The 24,747-nt window shown below is 36.0% G+C and overlaps 1 protein-coding gene across 2 annotated transcripts in view; it reads left to right on the top strand.

Annotated features, from left to right (window-relative positions):
* Window positions 1–24,747, top strand: part of ARHGAP42 (Rho GTPase activating protein 42) — a 142,308-nt gene that overhangs the window by 101,753 nt on the left and 15,808 nt on the right. For both annotated transcript variants that reach the window (XM_053935227.1, XM_053935228.1), the window contains exons 7-19: window positions 1,946–2,050; window positions 5,436–5,565; window positions 7,448–7,548; window positions 9,695–9,804; window positions 10,587–10,665; window positions 11,524–11,563; window positions 13,080–13,142; window positions 14,934–15,008; window positions 15,685–15,769; window positions 16,992–17,050; window positions 17,850–17,955; window positions 22,142–22,301; window positions 24,130–24,274. In XM_053935227.1, the coding sequence (XP_053791202.1) occupies window positions 1,946–2,050; window positions 5,436–5,565; window positions 7,448–7,548; window positions 9,695–9,804; window positions 10,587–10,665; window positions 11,524–11,563; window positions 13,080–13,142; window positions 14,934–15,008; window positions 15,685–15,769; window positions 16,992–17,050; window positions 17,850–17,955; window positions 22,142–22,301; window positions 24,130–24,274 (1,258 nt within the window). The remainder of the gene's footprint in view (window positions 1–1,945; window positions 2,051–5,435; window positions 5,566–7,447; window positions 7,549–9,694; window positions 9,805–10,586; window positions 10,666–11,523; window positions 11,564–13,079; window positions 13,143–14,933; window positions 15,009–15,684; window positions 15,770–16,991; window positions 17,051–17,849; window positions 17,956–22,141; window positions 22,302–24,129; window positions 24,275–24,747) is intronic.

A 24,747-nucleotide genomic window follows, 5' to 3' on the forward strand; every position in this document is an offset into this window, starting at 1 on the left:
TTCACTGGACCAAGTCAAATTAAGCACAGGAGTAGTTGTGCTGTGACATCTGAAGGAGATGTAGTTGGGGACACTGATAGGTAACTGAATCTAGAGTGTGAGAACAGGCTTCATATAACTGCAGCCAAAGCAGAGCTTTAGTTATTGTGTATTTTGTACTTTATTCATAAAAAAATGAAGATTAATTTTCTTTCTTTTCCTTTAAGTAGTTATTTCCAGAATTAAAGAATTAGAATTATAGTCTAGAATTACAGAAAATTATAGAACTCTATCTGTTTGCACAATTGGAGGTTTTTAAGATAAACTGTTGTACTTGGACCTTCCTCAGAAACACTTGAATAATCAGTTTAATAATAATAATTTCAGGGTCCAGTTGTTAGCTGTGGTAATAATTTCAGCTGGACAAATGAATCATGTTAAGCTGAGATTGATTTACACAAGATGTGGAGCCCTCTACTTGAGACTGCATTGCCTTCATTGTTTGATGGTGGAATATGGTTCAGGAATTCACAACCACTGTAGAAGCTTCCCCAAAAACTTGCTTTTGTGTCCAAGGATCTTCTCAGTTCTTCAGGCTCCATGACTGGCTTACTGGGCAGCTGTGGGCTTGCACTATCTCTGCCTGAGGCCAGGCTTTCATCTGCAATACCAGTAGAAACCAAGGGCAGAGTCCTTCTCCCAGCCATACCTTGTATTTGTGCCCGCACTGATGGTCTGTTCGCCTCCAACTGCTTTAACTTTCTAATGCAGCAAAAGAGCAGACAGGTAAACAAGCTCTCAGTAGTCTCGTAGAGAGTAATGGGAGAGAGAAGGCAGAACAATTTCTCTACAATACTTCAAGTAGGGCTGAGAGTAAATTTTTAAAGAAAATATAAGCACAGTAAAAACGACATCTTTACGCTATTCCACTTACAGTAATCTATGGTACTGGTAGCACAAAGCAAGCCCATTAAATATGAACGATGGCATTTTTGTTACCCGAGTCTAGAGTACTTCAGTAGTCAATGAAGAGAGATAAATGTTTCCATTGGATTATTCATCCCATCCTGAGAGAGAAGTCTGAAAAAGGGAAAAGAATTATGCTCTGGAATACCTGTGGTTCTTTTCTGAGGCAGAAGACAGCCTGGACAGCCACTTACTTAGCCCAGATGATAATGGTGTATTATACTAATGTAAATATTTTTTATTTTTAAAACTTCTGTTATTGTAAATCCAAATTATTTTTTTCTGTTTTCTTTACATTTTTTTTGTAAGCTAAATTATATATATCAAGAAAGCAGTCCATGATAAGAAATTAAATGCTTGTTACTTAACAGCAGGTAGGGTGACTTTTAGCAATGTCAAAACACTTTTAAAATTTAAAGCAGAATAAGTTAGGAGGCTTTTAAAACTAAGAGATGGCAGGAATGCATTAATTAAAGAGCTAAAATCTAGTGGCACCTTTTTACTATTTGAACATTGTTTTAAAGCAAACTTTAAAAGGACTTTTCAACTGGATATATGCAGACCACGGTGGTTCTGTTGGAGTCAATCACAGACATACCAGATAGAGTTTGCATTTTGTTCAGAGCAGGAAGAAATAGTCTGGGTTTCTTGTGTAGTGCTAACCTATCCAAAACATACTTTCTAGATTTTCATTTATGAAAAATAGGTCAGAGACCAAGCAATTGCTATGAAGAAAGTGAAAGAATATTTTGAAGAAATAACACTTGAACTCTGAAATTTTAAATTCAGAAAATGCACACCAACAAAAACTCCTGCTGAAACACTGGATAAAACGACTAGGCTAGTGAATTAAATTATTATGGAAATTACAACTTCATGACACAAAAGCATGTGTAACATTTCTTTATCTTAAGATCTCAAAACTTTGCTTTTGAGTGTAAAAGCACAGAGTGTTCTAGGAGTTAAAAATGTATAATACTTCTCGATTTTACCTTTTCAGCTCTTGGCCTTTCTTCAAGGATTATTTACATTTTACCATGAAGGATATGAGCTGGCTCAGGAGTTTGCACCATACAAGCAGCAACTGCAGTTCAATTTGCAGAATGTAAGGATGATTTGTGTTTCCATAATTTAACTTTTTAATTTGCTAATTTCAGTTCAGGATTTTAAAGTAGACTTATAGCACTTTATTTAAATTCTTAATCTTGCAATGTTTTAGTAAGCTGAAATCAAATTCATATACAAATAGTTAAAATTGTTTTTAAAAGGTTAATGTAATTAAGATTCCTGATAACAAATAACTTTGGATAGTAAATTTGTGATTTCCAGATGAAAACTTTGGGAGCAAGAACAAGAAAAACAGGTCAGCAACCAAATTTTTATTAGAAAACACAGTGGTCCAGTTAGATTTAAACTTGTATAAAGCTTTCTTGAGAATGAGGCCTGTCTTTTGGACTAAGTGGAGGTACCAAAAATGCTCCAGCTGTTATAGAATGATAGAGTTTGTCCTGCTGTCTGCTATCTTCCCACTGTATATAAAGCAATCTTGGTAAGCCATTCTCTGGCTGTTCTCTATACCATTACAGAATAGGTGGGACCTTCCTCCAAGATGAGCAGCTCTTGTGAGCATTAAGTTTCACCAGAAGACAGAGTCTCTTTTTTGTGTAGAGTTACACTCAACTGAGCAGATGAATCTTTTGCTGTAAATTGGTCTGAATTTGGTAATCACAGCCATACAAGATCCTATTTTGGGCACAAACTGCCCAAAAAATTTCATAGCGATCAGAGATAACTAAAATGTATTTAATCAACATATTTTTCAGTCATAACTGCTTTATAGAAGTGTATACTTGTTTTAGTGTGTAATTCAGATATTATACTTCCAAGGACATACAAATAAGTAAGTATGCACTTTGCTTTTAAGCAAAGGTTACACACTGCTTTTAAGGCAAAAAGTGAGCTTCAACATGTCAGTATTGGACAAGCCCCACATATTTCCTGACAAGTAACATCGAAGTCCAGATTTTTTTTTTTTAAAGTTAAGACTACTTCCTTCTTTCAAGAAAAGACACATACCACAAATTTTTGTAGCTCCATCTTCCCTTTTACATCTGTTGTTCATATATATAGATCCCATTTAAAATACTGCTTGAGGAAATTCTTCCTAGACACTTAACCTTATCCTTTTGGATCAAAATGCAAATGGTCTTTGTAGAGCATGCCAGCTGCTTGTCCTTTCCAATTTTGTGTTTTCCACGTTGTTTGCTACTAAGACGCTTTCAGATAAAGACACAAGGGGTCAGTGTTGTTGCACAGCAGTTTCACTGAAAGCGTGAAAAATGTGCTTCAGTCCAGAGATTTACTTACTTTAATATGGCAAGTTCTGAGAGGGGCATGAGCTCACAGCACAGACCAAAACTGGTATTGTAAGTAATCATACATTTCTTCTACACATGTCTCTACAGAAGCAAAAATATTAAAGGATTTTTTTCAATTTTAATGTTAATTAAGAAATAGATTTAATGTTTTCCAACTATTATATCAGCACAACTTGAAGTTGTAAATAGATTACAGAGGTAGATGGAGATGTGAAGTTAGGCAGAAGAATCAATGTTTTTTTTTAAATTATATATCAGAAAACATATGCATGAAGGTAGAGTGGGGATCAGTACATCACTCACTTCTGTTACACAGCAGTATAAATTCTGGCTCCAGATCTTGATCCACAGTGTCACACAGCCAGCTGGGTTCTCTCTGTACTTGTCATTGAGAGCATCACCCAAAATCAGATTGAAGTGGAATAATTTATATGGATAAAGACAAACTGAGGACAGGAAGAAGTGCATTCAGCCTGTCTGTAGCTGTCAAAAGTACTCCTCTCCATTGCATTGCGTTTTCAAGTCTTGAAGAATAGTTTACCTGAACTGCTGTTTCTCTTAAAAATGTTCTGCAGGTTAGAGCAGGATCAGTAAGAGCTGTAGAAGAGTAGTAGCAGACCAGCAGCTCTTAACAGGTCCCCATGTTCTAAAATGACCTATTGTCACTTTAACTGTCTCAGCTGGCCAGTGGCGTACTTGGTGTGTCCATTTGGCTTTGGTTTCTGTGATTTGATTCAAAGATCTGGCTGCTTAAAAGTAGCAATTAAAAACTTAATAGATGGAGACAAGCTCTTAAAATGGGGACATTCCTTCAGTGGCATGTCCTTTTTGAAGGTCTCAAAATGACCTCTCTTAAATTTGGTCTAAACTGATACTTCTTCTGAAGGACGTAATCTGAAAAGTTCAGATTAGAATTTTACCTCCCTCTCTAATAATAGTGTTTGTCTTCAAGACCAAGATTAAGTATGTATACTTTTATACTATTGTGCAACTAACTACACAAATGGCCCATGAAAAAGGGGAAGTGTTCACTGGTGTAGTGAGAGTCCTGAGAGTATCTTTCTGACTACTGAGGATTTGAGTTCATAGATGATTCTGTAGAAACATTACAAAAATCTTTATTCTTTTCCTTGACCTATAGGAACAGTGTTCAATATCTGATATTTAATCAACCAAAGCTCTGGCATCTTGCAATAATTGTCTTCTGCTGTCCCATGCTAGGTGCATGGAGGGAAACTTCACTGAAATTCACTAAGAGCAAGTAGCCATTTATATGGATATAGATATAAGAAAATACAGAAAACACACCTTAGTACCATAATTGTTTGCTTTCTTACATGCCTGGTTAAACACATGATATTTAGGACAGACACACTTCTTCAAGGCTTTTGGCATAGTTCTGCCACTTGTGAGCTGTTTCTTACCTCCCATTTTTTTTATACTGAACTGTGGTGTTTGCCAAGTCAAAACTTGTTCATGGCAGTGCCAGTAACCTGATTATTCTAAGCAGCAGCACTTGTGGTATCACTGCAGATATGGATACATATCTGTATTTTCTATTTTTCTCTTCCATGTGTGTAGAACCTGCAGCTGTCTGGACTCATTAACCTGGTTTTAACCCAAACCAGCATTTTCTGCACTGTGCTTAAAGTGCTTCAGTGGGTCTTACTACTTTGGGTTTAGGGCTAAGCTGTTAGCAGCTTCTAGTTTAGTCAAATATCTGTCTGAGAATCCCAGAGTGTACCGAAAGAAAGCCTGTATCTGTCTGCAAAATACTGTGTAAGCATACTTAAAGATAGGAAACGACCTCCTGTCTGAGGTTAGTGACCTGCAGAAAGAGGAATGGTGCTATTCGCAGCTATGCTTTCCTTACATTTGTGTGCCTAAGTTGAATTCTTCATTACTATGTTATTCCTAGGCTTATAGCAGTGAAGATTATTATTTGTTATTGCTTTTTTTTTTCCTTTTCCCCACTCTTATGTCTCTGGCAAATGCTTTTGTTGGTCTCCAATACAGTTTCCATGGCATTATTTGCAATTAGTTGTTCATTGTTATTTTAGTACTTGTGTGAGATAATGTGGGGTTTTGTTTTTTTCCTTTTCTGGGTATTAGACTCGCAATAACTTTGAAAGCACTAGGCAGGAAGTGGAGAGACTCATGCAGAGAATGAAATCAGCCAATCAAGATTACAGACCACCGAGTCAATGGACAATGGAAGGCTATCTGTATGTGCAGGAGAAACGTAAGTACAGCAAGACAAAAGGAAGGTCTGTGCTGTTGTTTGCCCCGGTGGTTGACTGGTAGCAAGCTCTGCTCTGGCTGGCTGCCCTGCACCTTGCTGCAAACTCCCAGCACTCTGCTATGGCTCCCTTCTGTGTTTCCTGTACTTTCCCTGCCTGAACAGGGCCTTTAGTTCAGACATCAGGAGCACCTTGTACCAGAGACCTCCAATGACCCAACCATCTTAAATGAACATGTGCTTAATGGAAATCAAAGATGTAAGAAACGGTCATCTAAGTACCATCTTACCATAGTTAACCACAGCCAGTTTTATCCTCAGTAGTGCTGCAAGTTTTAAGAACACAGTCTATTTTTTAATTGATTAATAATCATAAAAGAAATCTGTTACACTGAGCTGTGCTAATGGGGGAGGGAGAAAAGGAGTGAAGCACTAGGCACATGCTGTGCTTCATTAAATAGTGAAAGGCCAGCTTGACATCTTCTTACTGAAAAGAAATTTTTGTTCTGTATTAATACGGTCTGTAATCACTGTGTAGTGGGAAAGGTACTAGTTGTATAATTCTTTGTCGTGCAAGTTTACTTGCCTACAACCCTTATCCTATAGGTTCTGGTCTAATTGTGAGCAACTGGGTTAAATGTCTGCTCTTCTTGAAAGTAAATTTTATATATATTTATTACTGATATGCATGGTAGTAAATACAGGTTTTTTTTAAAAAAATGGCACTAGGCCATAAATTGTTTTCTTTCAGCTGGATGGCCAACAAGCTTAAAGTTGCAACACAGGTGTCTGGCTACAATTTTCTAATGAAAAAAGGTGACTTCTTAACTCATCTAAAACTGCTTTGAGAGTGCTCATCCATCTTATAATGTGCTAAAAGAGATAATGAATTGCCATCAGAAGAAAAATTGATTCTGAATAATTACAGATTTTGTTATGCTAAGTGAAAATAACTTAAAATATAGGAGCAGAACAGCTAACTTCTGAGGGTACATAACTATTTAAATTTTTGATTCATGAGTTTACTTTCTTCCAGAACACAGGCAGTAGGAGAGCTTTCTCAAAATCAGTGTAACAGACGGTATAAATTTCCACAGCTAGGTTTCTGGATTGACAGACATCTGACTTACGTGACTCATTCATTCTCTCATATAACCACCACATTTGTGGGTACATTGAGAAGGCAAAACATGTGTATCTATAGTAAAACTATTAGAGTTTTTTTACCAACATTTTTATTTATTTCTTCACATTAAAAAAAAAAAAAAAAAAAAAAACAAAAAAAAAAAAAAAAAAACCAAAAAAAAAAACCAAAAAAAAAACAAACCTACAGCTAAAATTTAAAAAAAAAATTAAAATACCATTTTTTAAAGTCAGGGTTCTTTCTTTTTGTCCTTGTTCTAGACAGGACAGGGTTATTTTTTGCAGTAGCCAGGAGCTGGCCATTACTAGGTCCTTACTTAATACCACCTCATCATTTTCTGGGGATAGGGGAAGGGATAATTTCTGGGTCCCGAAGGTGGCAGAGGGAGCGCTCAGATGTCTGTATGTGGTGAGCACTCACATATGAATCATTTGTGTCTTGTACACTTTGGTATTAATATTGTTGAAAACTTCTCTAGGTCTGTTCTTGCCTTTTTCCTGCCTTGCTGCCATAATAGAATGCTGCTGTCCAGTTGCCAAAGAAAGTCAGTCTGCTGGAACTTTATTGGGCAAGATTATCAAGCTGCAATATTTGAAAATTATACCAGAACAACATGTTCAGATTAAAAAATAAGGAGTAGGCTGCATGTGGATGCTACTATATTTCATTTTTCTACTCTAATTCCAACTGTAATAGTGGTAAAATGACAATTACTTTTGATACTATCTCCCTTTGCTCTAGGACCCCTTGGATTTACATGGGTAAAACATTACTGCACTTACGACAAAGGAACAAAAACTTTTACAATGAGTATAGCTGAAACAAAATCTGGTGGAAAAGTGGTGAGTTACTTGTACATGAACACATACATGAGCTGTATATTCCTTTTTTATAAAGCATTTAAGAACAGCTAAAAGAAAAAAATGCAAACAGATAAGGCTGATCTCATAAGTGAAGCAGTGCATGTATCATATCGCATGAATAAATATTTAAGTAATATTTATTTTAAAACATATTTAAATCACATATTAAATAACTTCTCTAATGTGGTTGTTGTAAATGCATGTGAAATTTATCACACTTGCACAGAATCATAGAATGGATGAGGTTTAGAAGGGGGCTCTGGAGATCTCTAGTATAAACTCAATTCAGCATCAACCAGAACAGGTTGGTGACGTCTGTGTCCAGTCAGGTTTTAGATATCTCCAAGGATGGAGCCCTTTATGAGCAACCTGTTCCTGTGTTCAACCACCATAAAAAACTTCTTCTAAAGTTCATATACTTTTCCTAAGTTCAAATACAAATTACTTGTATTTGTGTTTGTGCCTATCGACCCTCACCCTTCCACTGGGCACCACTGAGAAGAATCTGACTCAGTCTACTTTCCTTCCCATGAGGTATCTGTAGATCAGTCAGTGATGTGATCCCTCTTCCCCAGACCAAACAGTCCCAGCTCTCTCAGCTTCTCCTTATATGACAAATCACAGGATCTTCAAGGTTGTAGGAGACATTCAAGGTCATCTAGTCCAACCGTCAGTGTAGCACCACCGTAATCACCCCTAAACCATATCCCCATGTGCCACATCCAGGCTCTTCTTGTATACTCTCAGAGGTGGTGACTCCACCTGGTTAACTTATTTCAATGCCTAACCACTCTTCCAGTGAAAATTTTATTTTTAATATCTAATCTGAACCTTCCCTGGCACAACTTAAGGCTTCTCCCTCATGTTCTTTCACTGAAGACGTGGCAGAAGAGACTGACCCCCACCTCACAAAGCCTCCTTTCTGGTAGTTGTGCTCCAAGTTCTTAATCACCTTTGTAGCCTTTAGCTTTTATTCTAGCACATCACTGCCTCTCTTGTACCAGGGAGCCCAGCATTGGGCATAGCATTCCAGGTGTCCCTCACCAGTGTTGAATGGAGGGTGAGGATCTCTTTCCTGCACTTGCAGGCAGTACCCTGCCTGATGCCTCCCAGGAAGCTGGTTGCCTTCTTTGCAGCAACATCACATTGCTGGCTCATGGTCACCTTGTTGCCCACCAGAACCTGAAATTCCTTTTCTGCCAAGCTGCTCTCTATCCTGTCAGTCTCATCCTGTCCTGGTGCCTGGGCTAATTGCTATTTATGCTGAACAGTACTGACCCCATGGGCATACCACTGGCTGCACCTGGGCTTCTTTTGTGAGCTCAGCAGTTCAGGCAGTGCTCAGTCCACCTCACCATCTCACCCATATTTCACCTGTACTTGTCCATGAGGATGTAGTAGGACGTAGTGTCAAAAGCATGGCTAAAGTTGAGATAAACAATATTCATTGCTCTTCCATCACACACTGAGCCATCCAACACATTGTAGAGGGCTATCAGGTTGATCCTGTGTAATTTTTCCTTTATTAAATTCATGCTGACTGCTTCCAGTCATCTTTCTGCCCTTAATATGTTTGGAAGTGCTTTCCATGATTATTCACTTCATCACCTTCCCAGGGATAAAGCTGATGCTGACTAGCCTATAGTTCCCCATAAGATGTGAGGCCTCCGGTTGCAGGGGAGGCCTGCAACTTCAGGGGAGGTAGGTATTACAAAAAATTTCTTCACCAGGAGGGTTGTCAAGCAGTGAAACAGTCTGCCAGGGAAGTAGTTGAGTCACCAAACCTGGAAGCATTTAAAAGATTCTTCAGAAATCTTTTTATCTGCATGTGAGAGTTGGCAGAAGTACATGATTTTCATCCTAACATGCATGTAATCAAGTTATATACACACGTGTTTGTAAGATTTGAATTTAGGGAATTTCTTGAAATATAATGGTTAAGTAGCAACTATAAGACAGAAAGCTATTAAATGTAGTCTTAATATACAGGAAAAATATTGTAAATATTCGTAAATAATCCCTATGTTAAGACATGTTCTTTGGACTGTTCATGCAGTTAAATTCAGGATGAAGCCAAGGTGTATAAGCGTACTGCCTGTGCTAATTCTATTTTGTTGTTTCGTAGAATGGCCTTGTCACAAGCTCACCAGAAATGTTCAAGCTAAAATCTTGCATCAGGAGAAAGACAGATTCAATTGACAAACGTTTCTGTTTCGATATTGAAGTATTTGAGAGGTTTGTTTCCATTGTCTTAACAATTTGAAAATAATTGCAACCAATAGATAAAAATTACTCCTGTAGTAGGAACACGTTTACCAATATATTTGTATACAGACAAGCTAGACTTTCAAGACTTAGTACTTCTTTATTCAGACCTGGTTTTCTAATTAAATTCACTACACAGAATATGTGTTGTCTTTACTACATGATGTTTGCAGGTAGATACAGTATGGATTCTTATGGAACTTGCAGCAAAACTGATTATCCTCTTTTAGAAACAGATCATAAATATTTTTATAAATATTTTATAAATACTTGTTAATAAGCATATTCTATACAAATCTCTATTACTTTCAGAAATGCATGGTAGTACTTTTTTTTTCTTGAATATTATGTCCACAATTTTTTTTCCACTTACTCCTGGATATTATTATTATATCAGATACATGAGAATAGATTTCCTGTATTTAAGATACAGGTATGCAGTATTTGTAGAAGCATTTTTTCCAATCTTGGGAATAAAGAGAAATATTGAATTAATTTTGGTGTTAAAATATGATAAATAGACTGACTTTTTTATTTGTTCTCCTAAAAATTGTTTTATGACTGTTAGCAAACTTCTAAAAAACAGATGTGTTTTATATCTAGCTCAGAATTATTCTGTTATATCAGAAGCTCTGATACCACTTTCTCTAACTCTGTCTGTCTTTTATATATTAATATCACTATGCATGTGGATTCTGACTTTGGATACTTTTTGAGAAAAACAGTAACTTCAATGAATGTGTTTTTGACAGACCTGGAATCATCACACTACAAGCTTTTTCAGAATCCAACCGAAAACTTTGGCTTGAAGCTATGGATGGAAAGGAACCAGTAAGGATGTTTTTTAATTTTCATTTTACAGTTTTCTGGATCACATTTCACAGAAAGAAGCTAGTATACATTTCAGATACTCTGTTGCAATACCAACAAATAGAGTTCTTTTCTTTGTGAGACACTATTGCAAGTACATAGTGAGAATAACTACAAAGTAGAAAAGTAGATCTATTAGTTTAAACCGACATTTATATATATATCATTATTTTTTGTTAGGATATTTAAAGTAATGCTATTTTAAGTAACACCATAGCATATTGTCTAATAGGATTCGTGGTTCAGGTAACATATGTGAAGTGGTTGTTATTACAGTGGTAAAGAAAAGCCATCTTTTGGGCACTTTAATGGAGTAAACAATTAGTACCATCTCAAAAGGCATTGCACAGAGCAGAAACACTTGTTGAAAGCTACTGAGAGACAGGCTTGTCTGAGTTTTCTTCCCACTATTTGTGCTCTTAAAGTAGTCACAGAATGAGGCTGATGTCAGACCTGTATCTGATAGGAAAAGAACGGCTGATCCGTTTTATGAGCTCTATTAGAGTTTTTACATGCTTCTTGTTGGCCTGAACCAGTACAGGAATTATAATCACAAGCTGGTTTGAAATTTAACTCATCTGGACTCAGTAAATCTGATTTCCAATGCATTAGTTGCATTATGGTAGCATAGAGCTGTAACCCAGCTGTGTGCTGGAGCAGTAAATGTCAAGAGATTTTGAAAGGCAAGGTTGGGATTTCCCTGTCAGCAATCTAGTACACAGCATGTTGCAACTTCTAACAAACCTGGCAATAAAGGATTTAAAGCAGAAACATTGTCCTATTGCATTGTTGTTGTGGTTTTTTTTTTTTTTTTTACAGATCTACACACTGCCAGCCATTATTAGCAAGAAGGAAGAAAGTAAGCTCTTCATGTTGAGTTGCCATATCTTGCTAGATTTCTGTAATGTTATAGTTTCTTAATATATGTGTGGGAGAAAGAGATTATTATATATTTTAGTTCTGTTGCTGTGGAATAGCTTGGTTGGCTATCTAAACTTTCCCTGGAACAACTTGAAGCCATTTCCTCTTGTCCTATTGCTTATTACTTAAGATAAGAGGCTGACCCCCACCTGGCTTCACCCTCCTTTCAGGCAGTTGTAGAGAGCAGTTAAGATCCCCTCTGACCCTCCTTTTCTCCAGGCTGAACACCCCCAGCTCCCTCAGCTGCTCCTCACAGGACTTGTGCTCCAGACCCTTCCCCAGCTCCGTTGCCCTTCTCTGGACACGCTCCAGCCCCTCAATGTCTTTCTTGCAGTGAGGGGCCCAGAACTGAACACAGGATTGGAGCTGTGGCCTCACCAGTGCTGAGTGCAGGGGGACGGTCACTGCCCTGCTCCTGCTGGCCACACCAGTGCTGATCCAGGCCAGGATGCCATCGGCCTTCTTGGCCACCTGGGCACACCCTGGATCATGTTCAGCTGCTATTGACCAGCAGAGCCAGGTCTTTTCCACCAGGCAGCTTTCTAGTCACTGCCCCCAGCCTGTAGCACTGCCTGGGGTTGTTGTGACCCAAGTGCAGGACCCAGTACTTGGCCTTGTTGAACCTCATACAACTGGCCTTGGTCCATCACATCTTTTTCATTTTAGCTGTATATGTACCTGTTAGACATACACTGAGTAGCAAAATTAGTGTATTTAAAGATACTATGACATTTGTGTGCGTAATTGTATTAACACTGTATTAATAAATTGGTTATTGTCACATTATATTAACACAAATATGTAAAATTAATTTAAATAATATATCTCAGAGAAAAAGATTTGTAAAATTTGGACATATATCTTCACTGGAGGTATATTTAAGACTTTGAAAATCTGAAATTTAACTCACTATCTGTTTTTTTAATATGATGGTGTTTCTTTTAATGGTGACAAATATGCAGTTTTAAGATCTTTAGGTAGTTAGAGCAGTGAGTATTGAAGATGCAACATTAATGAGAAGTACAATCACTTGAAATAAGATGACTAATTAAACTCAGTAACAAGGATTGATTTCCTACATTAATTTTATGAGTGATTATGTGCATGTGCAAGGAACAAAGAATATTGTTATATTAAAAACAATTAATATATTCTGTTAATAATCTAGGTCCTGGACTCTTAAAAGCATTTTGCTCAGCAGCTTTCAACTGTGTCTTTAGAGAGGCTACTCATTGCTGAGAAAGACAGTAGAATATTAAGCTGCTAATGGTACAGAATGACTACAAAGTTGGGTTGTGAATGCTATGGATGTATCTACAAAGAGCCTGTTACAGAAGAAGTATTATAATGTAATGGATAACTGTGTATTAGCCCTCCTTGACTAGTGTGTGAGTGTAGCTAAACAGAATATTTCGTATATTGATGTTGGAAAGTAATTGCCTTTTTTTTTATAGTGTTCTTAAATGAAGCGGGTTTCAACTTTGTGAGGAAATGTATTCATGCTGTTGAAACAAGAGGTGTGTATTAACCCACAAAGAAGGTATTAGATGGTTGTGACTTTTTTCCTAAAATATGGCCTTTTTAAAATTCTACATGTTTTACATCTGTGCTTTGTTTGAAGTGCATCCATTGTTTGGTTTGGACTTTTCATAATTTATCTGGGTGTGTTGCACTCCAAATTGTTGTCTTCAGTTCCATCAACAATTCTTAACATATTTGAGATTTGTAAACTTTTTCTGTAATTTCTTGTTGATTAGATAGCTTAATACACAATTGCGCACATCTTTAGTCTTTCCTTTGTGTGCACTGACTTAACTTTTCTTTTGATACAACTGTAGGGAGTCTCAGCTCCCAACTTTGGTTTCAGGTGTGAAATCTGAAGATCCAAAAATGACATCAATCAACATTCTCTGCTGGTACATCTGGTTTTTTTGCAGAGTATAACTCCTATAATTTTATTCACTAATGTTGTACATTGTTTATTATTTTTTTATTGTTTAGCAGCATTTAATGTTTAGCAACAGTCATTTTTGTTAGTGGGAATGTAAAAAAAGGAAGTAATAATCACTCTGCGAATGAGGTGGTATCTAACAAGTCACAGTAAGTTTTAAATGGAGATAAAATAAGATAAATGAGATAGCTTTTCCTGAGCTGTCAGTGTGCAGATCTCTTCTAATCCAAATGCGTTCTCTATGCAACTTTGAATTCAACTTGAATTTAGTTTCTCAGCCAGCAATGTTATCATTGTTGAGTCACTGCTGACTCAGAGCTTGCATTATTTTCTGGGGCAGGGAGGGTGAAAGAGGGTTTCAAAACAAAATACCTAGTTTAAGTGAGATCAGATTTAGGAATTTTGTTTTCAAAGGAAAAGTAGACAATTTTAAATGTTAAGAATTGAAGTGGGGAGAATGGAAGACATTTAAACCCTGCTGATTTTAAAAGGCAGTTAAAAATAATAAAATAATCATGACTGAGATAATCAAATAAGTCTTAAGCTGCACCAAAGGAAATATAGATTGGATATTAGGAAAAAGTTTTTTACAGAAAGGGTGGTAAAGTGTTGGAATGGTCTGCCTGGGGAGTCACCATCCCTGGATGTGTTTAAAAGAAGATTGGATGTGGCATTTGGTGCCATGGTTTAGTTAAGGTGTTAGGGCATGGGTTGGACTCGATGATCTTGAAGGTTTCTTCCAACCTAGTGATTCTGTGTTCTAAATACTATATTCTGAATGTCACTCTTTAACATTATTTGTTATTATTATTATCTGTGCTATTAAAAAAGTCGTGGCAATTATAACTGGCAACACAAATTCTCAACTGATGTGTTAGAACAGTATACAGTATATGTTTTTGTTTTCATATAAATGTCAATCACATCTTATTTGAAAGGGATGATGGTCTAAGCAAACATAGGTGCATGGTAATTCCACTGACATCTAGGCGATATAAACTTGTTGATGAGTACTGTGCTTTAAGACTGTTTTTGGGTCTTATTTTTCACTTTTCCTAGCCATCACCTTGTTGTTTGCTAATATGGATCATTTCTATGCAGAAGGGTTCTGTTAATGTAAAATTATGCTTAGTGTATAAGCATAATTCCACTGGTGTGGACTCAGTGGAATGAATTTGTTAAAAACACACAAGAGATTGCAGTAGGGTAAAGCAGTACTTAAGAATCTAATGGTACAGTTTTTCATAAATACATTCTGATGTTTTGAAAACATACACCAAGAATGCATCAGCATATATTGAAATAACCATATTTTCATTATTTTAATTTTTTTCATCTACTTGTTTTCCCAATGTAGGTATTACAATCCTGGGGCTGTACAGAATAGGTGGTGTAAATTCCAAGGTGCAAAAGCTGATGAATACCATATTTTGTAAGTATCTGAAGTGAACTTTTGTCATTGTGCAGTGTGTTTGCTGTGATCCCTATTGCCTCAACTGCTGTGCTCAGAAGAGTGTGTCACAATATTCAAATTTTTTATGTGCACTGGCTGCCACTGAATTAAGTTCGCACTCTTAAAATGAGTGATTCATCTGCAGTTTATTGTGTGCATTAGTATTCACTTCTACATGTTACACATGAGCAAAATTACTAAAATGCTTTTCTTCTTCTGGCTTTAAAGTTCTATTTATTGATATATATTTGGCTTTTTCCACAAGTTCTCCACAGTTTAGTTCCATAACACATCATGGCTCACCTTAATAGACACTTGTTTCAGTCTTTCACTTTTCTTGCTAATTGATCTCTCTGGTGCTTGTGTTTGCATGTCTAAGACAAATGAATTAGCAATTCTCTGTGGACTTAGGCTTACTTAACACTTTGATACAGTGCATAGTTAATGTTTATGGTTACTAACTATGAGCACTGAATTTATTTTTATTTCTAATTTGGCAGAGATGAAAATGTTTAAATTGATCAGATCAGTGGTTAGTCTAGCTAATAAATAATTAGTTGGGCTAAATGGCTGATCTAGTAGCTTCTGTTTTGCTGCTTTTCTAGTTAATGTGCTAGTCAAACTGTAACAAAATTCTAATTCAAATTTCTACCAGCTCCTAAATCACCTCCTGATATGGATATTGATATGGAAATTTGGGACAATAAAACAATAACAAGTGGACTAAAAAACTACCTCAGGTAAGTATGATCCCACACAGTTTCAGTTTTCATTTTCTGACCCATTAATCTTTGTCTTGTTAATATTTCTTGGATACATTTCTTGTATCATTGCCCTGGTATTACATGAGTATTTTATTATCCTGCTTAATATTCCTGTGATTATGTATAATAAGACATACCTTACACCTTTTTAAGATAATCCTGCCATATATAGCCCTAAATTCAATTAATTGCATGTTTTTATTTAATTTTTTTAATATTAACCGCATAGCATGTTGTGCTTAGTCTTTTCTTTGTGAATCCCTTAAGTTGTGTACCGTAAAATTTCATGACATTATGGTTGAATGAAAATCCCAGCAAAAGGATAGATTTTTTATCTTATGTTCTTAATATCTTCACAAATAAAATACCCCTCCTGTCATTTTTGTTGATAAGAGACAGAATACTCAAAAATTATGGTATTTCTGAGATAACTCTTTTGGATGTCAATATATAATTTAAAAGAGACATATATAGTTTAAAAGAGACATAATGAAAAGTGTGAAACCCAGATGGTGGGTGTACATGCCTTCTACAAATCTAGATTTCCTATACAAGTCACCTAACAAAGGGCAGCATCAGAAATCACTGCTAATCTGGAAAACATGCCTAGGATTTATAGCAGAATGCTCATGTACATTTCACTGAAAAGACTGGCTTTGGCTGAAGAAGTTTATAATACATCTTCAGAAGCACAAGTCATCGTAGCTACTGTGTTTGTGAAATTAGGACATGAGTGAGCAAGGAGTAGCTGTGTGTTTGTGTCTGTAAGGCAACTCACAGTCTGCCTTTCAGAGGATGACTCTTTTAAGATCTCTCAGATCAGAATTTCAATCCTAAATTTCATCTTATTTTTCTTTCTCAGGCAAAATGTTGCTTTTGCAGCCCATTATACCATATCTATGTTATACCAGCTGTATTTACTCCCATCCTACAATATGGAAGACAGGAAACATTGAGGCTCTGTGATGAAGTAACATTTTCCTTATTAACTTACATGGTGGCACCAGATTCAATTCAAACTGATTTTCAGACAGTGTACATGACTGAGTTTTATACTACTTCTAATCGGTCACCACTGAATTGGATTTCCTAGGATCAGTAGAGCATTGTGCAGATGTTGAGGGCTATCATAATCACTCTCATAAAACTTAGATTATGAGTCTGTTTTAAATTTAAAATTTGTTTTTTTCACCATCAGGTGTCTTTCAGAACCACTGATGACTTTCAAGCTGCACAAAGATTTCATTGTTGCTGTTAGTAAGTAAAAAATAAAATAATAAATATGCTTTCATGAAAGTAGTGTTGTTTCTAACCCCTACTCTCCTCAGTCACTATCTTTACTTTTCTTCTTGCTCTAATATGCAGTGATCCAGCCCTCAAAACAGAGAAGTCACACTAGATGAAGCTGTTCAGTGGTTTGTTCTGATCCTTTTAGTGGTTCTGCGTGACTGCCTTCTGCATGAAGTTTTGAATCCTCATTTAGATGTTTGTTTGTTTGTTTGTTTGTTTGTTTTATATAGGCTGATAATTCTTTTGTAACATTCATCCCTCTCATCCAGAGACCTTTATTTTCCTAGCTTGCCTTGAGAAATCAGAAAGGTCAAATCTGAACTCCTTTTCACAAATGAAGTAATTGGATACAGAGATAGCAGAGATCATTTTTCTAATGACTTCAGTTTAGAATTTGGAGATATTTCTCCATTTTCTCTTGTCTTGATAAGAATAAAAGACAGAAAACAATTTTAGCTATTTTAATCTATATTTCATAGATTAAATCTTTGACTTCACTGAAATGGTACAAGTAATGGTACAATCAAGTCAATACTGCCATTAATTTGTTGGTTCCAGTATTGATAGTAATTGCTTTAGGCAAGTTACTTGAAATACAGATTTCACAGTGTAATAAATATAATCAAATTTTCCTCAGCATTTGAAAGCTAATTTTGTTTGGCTCGTCTTAATGCATGTTTGTGTTAGCATACAGGCACTGATACCATTTGTAGTCACTTCTTCACACATGTTCTGATTTATCAACAATTTGTTTTCTGTTTAATAGAGTCAGATGATCAGAACTACAGAGTTGAGGCAGTGCATGCACTTGTGCATAAATTACCAGAGAAGAACAGAGAGATGCTGGACATCCTTATTAAGCACTTGGTCAAGTAATTATTTTTTATTTTTCTCTTTGGGATTATTGTAATATGTTATCATTTCTGCTTTAAATTTGTCAGTGTTGCTTAATCCGTTCTCTGTGTCGAAACAATGACACTCAAAGTTACATTTGATTTCTAAAATACTGTTCTCAACTTAACTGGAATAATACTCTCTGTAGAAACAGAATAAAAACATTAAGTATTTTATGGTAAACTATATTTATAAAATAAACCTAGTCAATGTTTTCATTCATGTTCTTAATACAGGACTTGTAACCAATTAAATGTAAGAAACATCTAACACTATGCCAAGGTTGATGGAAAACACTGGTTTGAATCTGTCTCAAAGTCCCAGAGTGTTTCAGGATGAGACAGATTAGAAAGGATATAGAATGAGATAGATGATATGATAATTCCTGTTCTTCATGTTTGATCTTATTTTTCTCTCTAGCAAGTCTGAAGTATAGTATCACTTGAAAGCAGTAATTTGAAGTATTTTTATTTATATTTTTGATATCTACATAGATGTCCAACTTTTGACTCTGTGTTAATATTCTCTTGATTTTTAATTGTCAGATGGAAAACATTTTGCATTTCTTTAAATTAGTAACCTTTTGTCTTCACAGAATTATGCTTGGCATGTGCAGTGAGATAAAAAAAAGACAAGTTTTTATTCTCGTAGGTTTCTGTATTTGGTTAGTTTTTGCTGGTATTTGCTCAATACTTTTGAATATGTATTACTCTTTCTGATTTAGGATGCTGTATAGTACATGTATCAGTCATCTAGGAATGTGAATAGTGAAACAATAGTTGTTCAGATAAGGCTCACTTTTAGAAGACATGAGACGAGTCCATGTTGTTTTCATTCAATTCACTACATCCCAAAGGTTTTGCTTTTTTCATCACAGCTTGAGCTACAGGCTGCAGTAAGCTGTCTACAGTGGAACCTAGTGCAGTTCTGCTTCCTGTTATAGAAATGAGAACTTTGAACATTTCTTTGACAGGAAATAATTTAGCCCTAAAATAAATGGTTTTAGCCCATTGTATCATTAGCCCCTGGAGACCTAGCACTATAGCAAGCTGCTGTAAATGCATTCATTGCAAAACCTGATTAGGCAGACCTTGCCTCTTGTTATACTTGGGCTGACACAGTGAGCCAGATGGAAAAAGATTTTATAAGTTTCTTTACTCACTGAATTGTTTAATTAACTAAAAAATGCAGTACCTACTCCTTTAGAACCCTAAAAAATATGAAAGTATTTAATGAAGGATTAACAATTTTGTAAAAGCTGCTTGTCTGGAATCTTCAAAATTAGAGGAATATATAAGCATAGGAACTGAATTATTTGTCGATGCAATTACTGTTAGGCAAGCATTACTTTCTTCCTTTCCTTTCTTTTCTCTTTATTCTCAGTGTGATCTCAGATGCAATTCCAAAGGAAAGCATACCTGTAGTATTCCCTTATTTAATTGTTCTCTTTAACTTTTGCTTTTCTCATCTTTGTTGTGATTCTCATTTCATAGAGATATAATCTTAATTTTACACTGAATGCCTTCAGTGCTTTTCTTTCCAACATAAAATTCACCCCTTCTGATTTCCATATAATTTGCCAGCTGTTGTTTATGCTAGCAATTCTAATGAGACTGAATTTAAAATTAGTCTCTTGAGTGTATTAGCCATCTTCCTCCCTCATCTTTTTCAAAGAGATGTGTGGAGATTTTTCAAAGAACAAATAAATGGCAGGTAAAGTGCCTAATTTTATAGAAATGGGAAAACTTGGGGAAAAAATCCAACCTCCTGTTTTCATCATTCTTTTGTTGAAAATCCAATTTCAAAGTGCATAATTCCTTCCCTATATTTCTTTTAGCTGTTCAGTTTTTTCATAAATGCTTTTGCAACAAAGAAAAAACACTGTAGCTCTGGGTTTTAAAATAAAGATAATGTTATTTTTCTCTTGGTTTAAGTCTTTAGGTCTTTGCCTAGCTTGACTTCTGTGTTACCGTGCAAATTTAAATAGGATCAGATGTGGGATGTAGATCATACTAGAAACAAACATACAAAACTGGCAAATCCTGAAAAGCACCCTGGAGAGAGGTGATATTTCATGGATACATAGTCAGGAGCTAGATAAACATGGCAAGTTTGGTGTTACTTTCACAGTGGTAACTCACTTTTTGGTTTTTCAAGCTATCTAGTCAAATTATGCCTAGTCTAAAGAATGAATCATTCTTTGGTATAATTTAACAACCTGTGGTAGGCAGTTGAGAGTCTGCAGTCTGGCAGTATCACAAATTTGCTGGTCATGCATCAAATTAAGAGATTCTGAGGAGAAAGCAATGGCATTTCCATGAATGCCCTACAGCCATCTGAAATGGTGGTTACCTCAGTTTGTGTCTGTGCTGTAGCTCAGCACCAGTAGGAGCAAGTCAGGGGAAAGTGGCTATCAAAATGATCCATTGACAGCCCTGGGTTCTTTCTCGTTTGCAAGAAATCGAGCCTTTGGAATGCATTGTAGAAAGCCCTTTCCCACCGCAGTGTTATTGAATTCACCATTTCTCTTATTAACCAAGCTCCCAAATTTGTAACCAAGGAAACCCAAACACCAGACAAACACTACCTTCTCTCTTATGCTATAAGATTTGTGTAACAGACCTCTATGGTTACTGTGCAGCACACAGCAGAGTTAGATTGCAAAGGGAGGGGTTTTTTTAAGCTTTTTTAATAGCATATCTAGAGCTGAATTATTCAACATTCCAGTTTCATTAAAATACTAGTGGACTTCCCAAAAGACCCTTAGTCATCTGAGATAAACATAAGATCTGTTTCAGAGAAAGTTAGTTTAAGCTAAAACTGTGCTTTAATAGTGGAGTCATTTTCATGATGTGGCTTCCAAATAATGATCTCTGCCAGTGTGTCTGTCTGAGGTAACAATTTTGAAAGTTTTGAGATAACTTACTGAAGCAATATAAGAAATATCTAAGAAGATAGGCATTTGTTTTCCTACAGTTTATAACTGTGCTGCCTCCTACACAAAACCCTTTCCCATATTTCTCCTACTTCTTGATGAAAATGGGATGCTAAAATCTTCTTATCCCAAATATGAAGGGAATATTTTATTGATTTTACTATTTCTTAATTTTAGAAGTTGCAAGAATTATTTTAATTGCATAGGAAATGGCTAAAAATGCTCAGCTTGACCATAGTAGCAGATGGTGGTGAGAAGGAAGAGAAAAATGGGATCCAGTGACGCATTATTAAGTTCAATTTGGTAACAGATTCAATAAAATTATGCATTAAGGTGATTTTATAATTGTGACTTGGCATAATATTCCTCAGAAATGAGGCAATAGGGCAGCTGTGACTGGGGAATCACTAGCAGTTGTTTCAAAGGATCTATGATGATACAGTTTTTAATTGGCAAATCTTAGTAGTAAGGAGAGAAATGGGGCAATGAGTATTACTGATTGAGATTTAACTATCTAATAAATTATTGGGAAAACTAATCTTTTAAATTCTACATTAAAAAGAAAAAAAAAAGTAGAAAAGGTAAAGTATGTGATAACAGAATATACAAGAAGTAAAATGTTAATATATTTTAAAGCCAGATGTCATTATGATCATCTAATGTTACCTATCACACAGAAACAATAATTTCACTTAATCCATTGATCCCGTGTTTTCATCAAATTAATAAAGAGGTCCTATTGCAAATTAAGTGTTTTCAGTAACTAAGCTTCTTTCCTTTACGTGAGCACTAAGGTATGTGGTAGATCTCTGTTACCACACAGCATTTTCAGTCAATCCAGTTGAAAGTATATAAGGACCTGTATAATCATTGGAGAGAGATAGTGCTTGCCCTAAGACTTCTAAACTTCAGGTGTTCTGAATCTCTCTGTGTAGATCTCCAAATACAGTTGCCTTTCCCTGTCAGGTATATCAGGAACTGAAATACTACTCTAGGAGGACATACTCATTATCCATTAAGTTATTGCATGACAGGAGCCTTAATGGTAACATAGTAGTTGTACTACATTGTATTTTGATTCTAGTGTAAGTGGAAGTTTTAAAAACGTATTTTAAATAGAGGCATGAACTTGAGATCCTGTAAAAGTAGTAGTCTTAGCAAGTTTTTGCCTGTTAAAATTGTAGTTTAGCACAGCAATTAAATCACATATTGTTTGTGTTCATTTAAAGGGTATCATTGCACAGTCAACAAAATCTAATGACCGTATCCAACCTTGGTGTTATCTTTGGACCAACTCTGATGAGAGCACAAGAGGAAACCGTGGCTGCTATGATGAACATTAAGTTTCAGAATATCGTCGTTGAAATTCTGATAGAGCATTATGAAAAGGTAGAAAGAAATTATCTGTTTTGTTATGAATTGGAACTAAGATCTCATTTTCATTACCATGATTAAGTCCTTAAGAATAAAGAGTCCAAAATGTGCAGAAGGTCATTAATAGAAGTAATAGCTTCTTCCCACTCCATGCTATGTATCTGTGTTCCTAGCAAGTCTTTCATGGCTGTGCAAGGTACAAATCCAAGACATAATTTTCCATGCTTTGAAGGCATTGCTTTGAATCTTCAGTTGCTTTCTGAAGATTGCTTCCTGAAACTAGAAACAGAAAGAGAAGGTCATAGCTTCTGTCCTGGCTGCTCCAGCTCTTTCTTGTTACCATTGTATGAAGATTCACTCTAGGTGAATGCACAGATTCTCCTCTGAGTGCATCAGGTCAGAGTGTTTCTGGCCACTGCTGTCCTTAGGGGACATGTCAGCTGCATAGTGGAGATTAGTCACTAGAAGGGTTGAGAAGGACTTAAGGAGGAAATCTTACACGCTTACTTTCAGTCACTACCACTGCTGATATCAGCTTCACTGAAAGGCCTCCCCAGATTTTTTGTTTTAATTTTAAACTGTTTGATTTCAGAATTCAGCCAAGAATTCAGAATTCAGTCAAGACCTCCTTTACTAAGTACTCAAAAGCGTTTTTATTCTGGGGATCTTAGCTGAGCTATGTTATCTCCTCTGATGACTGACAAAACTCAGTGAAAAAAGTCTGAGTTTCTTTCATAAAATACTACTCAGCTAAGGGACAGTTCCCAGTCGATGCCAAGATCCCCTGCACTGGTTGATCAGTAGGTGCTGACAGTACAGCTTGGTATCATCAGTTATATTTCATAGGGACTCCTCGAAATGGCTATGAACCTGATAGCCTTCTTGGCTCTGATTGCAGAACATATATATTGCATTTTTCCAACACTGAATTTCTTCTCCAGAAAATCAGAGCTCATTCAGCACAAAGACTCTGCACAACCAAAGTCACTCCTGCTCTATTTCTCTGTCGACAGATATGTTTTTATATTGATGTGCTACTCACTAGTGCTTAATACAGTTTTGATGTACTCCGAGAGAATCTCAAGATGTCCACCAAATTATTTCCTACTGTGGAAGTGCATATGGTTTTTTCCACTTTTATGAATGGCACAAAGGTGTCTTTTCATGGCTTGCTTCATCTCCTTTTGGGAATGCCCTATAGTTAGAGGGCCCAGAAATCCTTTCAGAGATGCCTTCTGGCATAGCATGGTAAAAAACTAAGTTTTTTCTGCAGCAATGAATTGCAAAATTGACCATTGGTAGCAGTGGCATGTAAAAGATAAGAACCAGGAGATGCCTGAAATGTAAAGTTGTTGTTCCTCATTAAACTTGATTTGTTTGGTCAAATAAAGCTTTCTGAAATCCAAATTTGATTGTAGTAAGTTATGACCGTGACATAAAACTTTGTGTGATACATAAAAACTTTCTCTGGAACACAGAGGCAAAAATCACTTTGTCATAATATTTTAAAAAGTATATTACTTCTTGGAGAAGAGTCATTAGTAGGCACCTATTTTGTTTTACAATTTCAACTGTTAAGCTCTTCTTAACAAGAGCTAGAAAATAAATCTATTTCAACAAATTAATACAGATATTAAGTACAGCTCAGTATTGTGGTTCTTGAGTTGTAAAATGAGATCAAAGCAAAGCTTATATTCTGTAGCTTTACTCTTTTGTAATGTATGAGGCTATGGTAGTGTTAATTTCAAGCACTGTGGGGAGGAAAACAAGTGGATTAATAGTGAAAGTGCAAGAGTACCTCTGTTGTGTAATGTCATTTTTCCCCTTTTTTTTAATCATGCAGATATTTCACACTGCACCAGACCCCAATATTCCTCTTCCCCAGCCTCAGTCTCGATCGAGTTCAAGAAGAACAAGAGCAATTTGTCTCTCCACAGGCTCACGTAAACCCAAAGGAAGGTACACACCATGTCTAGCAGATCCTGACAGTAAGTTTGTCATTGCATACTGGTTATCTTGCTTTTTATCATCTCTTAACTTTGCCTGAATATTATCCTATAGATACTGTATTCGAATGATCATAAGCATCAGCTTTTTAACCTCTATGAGTCACAGCAGCACTGTTGACTGACTACATTCATCACTTCTCTGATGAGGAAGGATGTTTGGTTATAGGCAAGTCTTGCGTTGTATACAGTGTTCAACATCATTTAAACATTATATTCTCCTATAACAAATGTTATTCAGTAAAGGACAGGAGATCAAAACCATCACTTGGCTTTTTTCACATGCATGAAACTGTGGTCATTGCTTCAAAGTCAGCCACTGCCTCAGCTGCCAAAACCACTGAAACTTTCTTACATTTTCTGGAATGGAAACAAATTAATATTCCTGGGAGAAGCAGTATACTCATCATATGGCTTACTGTTTATCAGCAGGGAGTTATATCTATAATTAATTG

Source organism: Vidua chalybeata, chromosome 2 (assembly GCF_026979565.1).
Source record: "Vidua chalybeata isolate OUT-0048 chromosome 2, bVidCha1 merged haplotype, whole genome shotgun sequence".
Lineage (NCBI taxonomy): Eukaryota > Metazoa > Chordata > Aves > Passeriformes > Viduidae > Vidua > Vidua chalybeata.